Source organism: Dama dama, chromosome 29 (genome assembly GCF_033118175.1).
Source record: "Dama dama isolate Ldn47 chromosome 29, ASM3311817v1, whole genome shotgun sequence".
NCBI classification, from domain to species: Eukaryota; Metazoa; Chordata; class Mammalia; order Artiodactyla; family Cervidae; genus Dama; species Dama dama.
In genome coordinates this window covers 68,876,618-68,883,096 of record NC_083709.1, presented here as the reverse complement: position 1 = coordinate 68,883,096, position 6,479 = coordinate 68,876,618, and the positions used below count along the sequence as shown (strand labels likewise).

Sequence of the window (6,479 nt, the reverse complement as noted above, 5' to 3'; positions counted from 1 at the left end):
ACTTAGCACCTTAAAACTACAAATACCTACTATCCAACCCAGTGTGGTCTGGGTACTGTTCACGGCTTGGCTAGGTTGCTCTGCTTCTGGGTGTCCCACAGGCTGGTGAGTGGCTTCAGTTGGGCTCAACTCGGGGAGGATTTGCTCCCAAGTCACCCGCAGGCTGCAGGGCTGCGTTTGGACTGAGAGTCTGAGTCCCTGTCTGTTGGCCTGAGTGCTCCTTGGTTCTCTCCTTGTGACAACTACTCAGGGCAGCTCACAACATGGGTGCCTGCTTCCGCAGATCCAGAGACAGAACAGAGAGAGAGAGAGAGAGAGAGAGAAGTGGGAGGGGAGGCAGTGAGCAGGAGGGAGGGTGGGAGAGGGAACACAGGAGGGAGCAGGTAAGAGGGAAGGGACAGGTGTTTTGGTCATTACATTTGGGAAGTGACCTCCCATCATGCTTCCTGCATCTTGTGGGTCACAGGTCAGTCACTAACCACTTAGCAGTTGCACTGAAGAGGAAAAGCTAAAATTTTACATAACCTGCTCCTTCTGCCTCGGTAACTCAGCTTGCTTCTTGCAAAGTCTGGATCACGTAGCCTCAGAAAGTGGGGACTTAGAACACTAGAAACTGGAGCTCATCTCACTCACCCTTGTCCTGCTCTTGGCAACTGCCCGGCCCCTGCAAACCCGCAAACCCGCTTAATCATGCCTGTCCATGTATAAAAACTCTGTAACCCCTTTGTTCGGGGCTCAGAGCTTGGCGTGTTAACTCCTCTGGGCCCGCCGATGTAATAAACCTGAGTTCGCTAACTCTCCGAGTGAGGGGCTTGGTTTGTTGATCACTGGTTTCTGCAACAGCACAAGCAGTGGAGCTTCTTGGCTGGACATGGAACATGGATTGTGCCCCCTGGAGATGCCCAGGGGGTTGTAATCAGCAGGCTCACCCCAGGACTGGGCAAAGTGGCCACATTTTGGAAATGACTCGGTGATGAAAAGTGTACCTTCACTCATCCTTAGAAAACTAAAAATAAGACTGAATTAGAGGTCATTCGTCATCTGCTGAGCCAGCCAAAAGGAAAAAAAAAAGAAAAAAAATTCCCCCGAAGCTGCTGTAACCACATGCTTGGTGTGCATGAGGGAAGCAGGCGCTGAGTCCTCCGTGGTGGGAGGGACCCCGAGTCTTCTCCTGGAGGGTGATTTGTGCCGGGCCCCCAGATGCCCTCCCCTCTGACTCAGGGAGCCAGAGGCAAGGGCTAGAGATGTGCACAGAGTCCGTGTGGGCAGACGACGCCTTGTGTCTAAGAGCCCCACAGTGGACACCCCACCTTGTCCGACAGGGGACCTGGCTCCTCTGGCAGTGGGACACTGCAGACAAGACCCCTTGGTGGGCCATGAACTGAGTCAGTGGATTATGTTAGGGTCCAGAAAAAACAAAAATATTGGAGAGCAGTCTTCCCCGTAAGGATGGGTGTTGCTTCCTGCCTTGGTCTCAGCTGTGGGAGTGTGAGGACACTGACACGCGTGAGGTCCACTCCACATGCTGGGCAGAGCTGGCAGGGGATGAAAACCGAGGGTGTAAGTGGCTATTTAAAGATAAGGAGACTGTGTACCCAGCTGAAATCTGAAAACCAATGTATACAACCAAACGCACATTATGATTCCATTTGGCAAATATAACACACACACATACACACACATGAAAAATGGTGTAGGGAACAGCTATCTCTGGATGCCAGGGTGTTTACAGTCTTCTTTTTGCTCCTTTGGTCCTTTATTTCCTGTGACGAATGTCTCTTCCCTTTGGAATCGTAAGGAAAACAGCGGACGGCGGCACCCTAGGTGGGGAATGAGAAGTGGAAAGGGCATGGCTTTTGCCTTGAGCCCTGAGCTTTGTGGCCCGGTGCCCAGAGGCTGGCCCAGCCAGGCAGGCCGGGTCTCACGGGTGCAGTGGGCTGGGAGGGCGCAGCCCGTGTCCCCACTGCACAGGTGAGCAAGCTGGACTCAGAGGGGCACACAGCACTGAGGGGCTGGCCCGGGCCTCCCAACGCCGCCCCCTCCAGCTCCCTGGCTCCGCCACTGTGTGCAGGCTCTGTCTGGGCAGCGGGGGCCCCCGATCCCCGCCCTAGGCCTGTGCCCCCTCCCAGGGCTCCTGCCGTAGCAGGCGCGCTTCCTCGAGCCTTCTCTGCCCACTGGGACCTCAGCAACATCAAAGCGGAGAGGGACTGACCACAGGCTGTCCTGCTCCCACGCCTACACCCTGCCCTCCATCCTGCTGCCCCGTGGCTGGCCGGAGTGGGTGGTGGTGCAGAGACTCCAAGGCTGGCAGAGGGGAGAGGGGGCACCCCTCGTTTCTCTGGGTCCTGTCTTACTTACAAAGCACCCAGGTGTATTCACTCCAGGCTGAGTTTCCGGGACAGCCAGAGCCAGGCTGGAACCCCGGCTGCAGCACACTGGCGCTGAGTGACTGGAGAGATCTTCTTCTCTCCACGTTTCAGCTTCTTTCCTTACAAAATAGGGGTTACACGGTGACTGCCACCCTGCCCGCGGCAGGACTGAATTAGAGCGTGTACCCGCAGAGCGTGCCCCAGGCTGGAAGGGGCTGTGCAGGCGTCACTTGCTACTTGGAGGAGAGAGGGCGCCGTGGCAGAGCGCTGCGTAGGGGCCTGGCTTCAGGTTTGGAAACCCGCAGGCGGTGACGCTGCGCTCACAGCCCCGTGGCTTACCTGCGTCCACCTGCGGCTGGGGAGCTCACTCCAGCCAGTGCAACGAGAGACACCCCTGCCTGGGGGCTCTTCTGGTACCACAGGAGATTCCTGTCCTGCAGGCTGGGGCGAGGGATAGTGTGGCGGCGCTAATGCCCGGGCAACTCTCCGCCCGCATGGACAGTCAGGCCGGGTGGGAGGCTGTTTTCCAGTGAGACACAGCCTGGTCACCCCCAGCAGGGGCCGCTCCTGAACGCCCCTTCCAGTGACTTTTCTGCTTTCAGGCTCCTTTTTCCCATGTCCTCACTCATGCTTCTTGGGATCATCCCCAAAACAATGCGCCTCCAAGTCCTTGGCTTTGACCTTCTGGGCTTGAGTCTCCACAGCCGTAAAATGCAGGTGATACTTACCTCATCAAGTCGAGACAAAGCGCATGGAACCAGGAACTGAGGCACCATCAACATACTAACCACACTGGCACAGCAGGCTCTCAGGAAGTGGAGGAAGGACGTGAGCCGCCGGCCCACAGGGCACAGACAGCTGCCGACCACTGCCACTGGTCACAGTGAGGCTGTGGGGCCACCGAGGAAGAGGAGGGCGACAAGGAGGACAGTGGGAAGCCAGCTTCCAGGGAGAGTGATCTGAGTGTCACCGGACTAAGAGACCGGTAGTCAAGTTAAGGAGGCCTAGGAGATTTCTGCCAAAAGGTTATCGTTGGTCATACACATAACCAGATACCCAGTCAACACCAGATGAAGTCTCTGCTGTGTCTAGGAATCAGTGCACAGCTGCAATGAAAACTCGCATTTTGTTAAATGTGCAATATACTCTTCCCTGTAAGCTTTAAGTTTTTTTATTTTTTTAAAATTTCCTTCTAAGAGCTACTTTAAGTTGTAAAGCTTTAAGTTTTAATTATTTCATATTCCAAGATGAAGTACCCATCATGCCTTGTGGAAGTTATTTCCCCTGAACTGTGGGTCTCTATTTAAGTCACCCATCCCTGTTATCCACAATCCTGGCTGATCAGGTGGAATGCCCCCTTTCACCTCTGTCTTCCTCATTGGAAGTAATCTCTGTGTGGGCAGGAACCAGGCCATGTCTTCATCACTGTGAGGCTACAGCCCTGGGCAGAGACGGATGGATGGAAGGGTGGGTAGAAGGATGAGGAATCCATACAAAATAAGCCATTTATTGAAGGAGGGTTGACAGTGTCACAAGTACAGGCCCTGAATGATGTTCACGGAGTGTCTCCAGCTGTCCTTCCAGCGCTGAGCCTCTTTCACCTGCAGCGCGTTGTCCTCCTGGACCTTCTTCAGCTCCTCTTCAAATGACGCTAAATATTTCTGGGAGCAAGCAGCAGGAAGAGGCCACGTGAGGAAGGACTTCTGGACTGTGCCCCTAGAGGACACTCTGTGCTCTAGAGGGATGCTGTGACCTGCTGGCGGGGGGCTTGGAACCCACTCCAGGCACTGGCAAGAGTTCCACAGGTCATTTCTCATGTACTCTGTCCAGTAAAGCTCAGGCAGGCCTCGCTGTTTTCCACATTTTACGGATGGGAAGACTGAGGCTCACAGCCTCGCCTGAGGTTATTTAACTAAGAACTGACTGAGCAGTGACTAGGCTCCTGGTCCCCCTGATTCTGGACTCTGCCCTCCTTCCTAACCACCACACTACAGTCTCCATGAAGCACAGGGGTCCTGGCTTCCTTGAGAGGCTGAGCCCACTAGGCCTTAAGTCCTCACTGAACTCGGCAGCGGAATTGTGCCCACTGCCTGGGGCTTAGCGTGGTGGCTGGGGAAGGGCCTGCCTACGCACTGAGGGCTCTCCAGATACGAGGGTCAGCATATCTCTGGGCAGTATGAGGTTTCTCTCTGGGGAACCAGAACCGTCAGTTCAGACATCCTTGGAGCTGCGAGGTCCTGCAGGCAGCCTCGGGTGCAATTTCCTCTTCGGGCAGCCCCACGGGTCTAACAGGCCTGGCTCCAATCCTGGCTGTGACTCTTGGTGGCATAGAGGGGACACACCTCTTTATGACTCGCTGTCTTCTGCAGTAACGCGGGGACTATTCTACCTTCCTCATGGGCTTGCTACAAGGAGCCAGCGGAAGCCTTGTGTCGAGGACAGAAGCTGCAGCAGGTGCTCGGTAATTATCCCACCCATCATCACTGCCTGCTCCCACGGCCTCCGAGCCTCTGGCGACCCTGTCCCCGCGCACTGTCTTCACTGTTCGCTGGAGCGCCTTCCTTTGCCCTCCAGCCTGGGTGTGGCGTCTCTCAGCTGGGCTCCTGCGGCACTGGGGCTCATGCCGAGAGACCTGAGCTATTGCTGGTTCTGGACCGGAGCTGTGGCCCATGTCCCGGTGCCTGAGGATGCTGGCTGTCACCAGGGCTGTGCCCTGGGGTACCCTGATGCGTGCCATCTGACCAGACGCCAGGGCCCCTGGTGATGACAAGCCCTCTCCCTCCTTCCCACGGCAGCACACGGAGGTGCCCTGTGCTCCCGGGGCCGCACCCCCTCCACCGCGTCTCTTCACTCACCAGGTAGACGGCATCTCGGGCTTCCACGGATGCCAGGTGGCCCAGGGTGGTTTTGGTGGTTGTGATACATGGCGTTTTCCGGAGGAGAATCTTGTTTTGGATGGTGACCTCAGTAGGTTTGATTCCTGGCCACTTTCTACAAATAAACATGCGTGAAAAGTCCTACAGGCTTAGCTTCATCATTTACTATGCACACTCTGTCTCTGGTGGAAACGGTTAGCATTTCTTTAAAAAAAAAATTATCATGCTTTAAATGCCTTAATTAAAAGAAAAACTCTACCGAGCATTTAAGATTAAGCTTCTTCAGGTTCTTTTTGGCATTTTCATACAGCTTATATCCGTGTGCATAGACAGCTGGGTTCTGCATGGGGAAGGGGAATCCCATGCCTCTAGGGGTTTCCCTTTTCTGGATCTCGGTTTCCTTATCACTCGCCCAGCCGGATGCCAGTCACCAGTTCCTGGCTTGCTTTTCCTACCATGATAAAAAACCACTGCTGACAATTTAGCTGGGTAAATCACTGCCTTACTTCTTCCAGAGTCACATTCCTGGGGTACCGGAGACAAGCACATCTACAGCTCTTGTCATACATGACAGAGAGCTGTAGTGAACCCCAGAAGTGCCAGCAATCTGAGAAGGTGCCCCACACTGGGACAGGCCTCTCTTTATTTGGGGGTCCTTTCATGGGTCCTTATCACATGAACGAGCAGCTGCTGAGCCACGGGCACTTCAAGCACAATCTCATTGAGCTTTCTCTTCATAATATCATGTGAGGGAGGCCGCCATGCCCATTTCACAGATGAGGAAACTGAGGCTTAAGACACAAAGCCTTTCCAAAGTTATCAGGTCTGTCTGACTTCAGAGCTCGTGCCCCTCACCATTCCACCAGACTCCTCCCAGCAAACACAGCCTGCTCTCAGCTCTCACCTGCTCCCCCGTTCAATCAGGGGCTTCTCACTCTCTTCCTCCAGGGACAGCCCGGCCAGTTTCCTCCGTATTAGGATTGAGGTTTTCTGTTTGGGCGGCTCTATCTCTGGCAAGCAAGAGATGAGTTACTGATGGGGGCCTCACCCACAGCCTGATATCAGGGGGACCCCCGACCTTACATTTACAGCAGTGAAACCTTGCTCCCCTCTTCCACACTAAGAGTCTCAGGCAGGAGGGTTAAAGCTGGAATATGTGAGGTGTGGTTTGGGTGTGCATCCCAGCTCCAAAATCCTATGTATGATGCTCTGACCTTCTTGCAGCTTCTATGAG

General features: G+C 54.7%; 1 protein-coding gene across 1 annotated transcript in view; it reads right to left on the bottom strand.

Moving 5' to 3' along the window:
* Window positions 1-3,898: 3,898 nt before the first annotated feature.
* CCDC180 (coiled-coil domain containing 180) overlaps window positions 3,899-6,479 on the bottom strand; it is a 56,952-nt gene continuing 54,371 nt past the window's right edge. Inside the window, 3 exon segments of the mRNA XM_061132450.1 lie at window positions 3,899-4,030; window positions 5,225-5,360; window positions 6,150-6,255. Of these exon segments, the coding sequence (XP_060988433.1) occupies window positions 3,899-4,030; window positions 5,225-5,360; window positions 6,150-6,255 (374 nt within the window).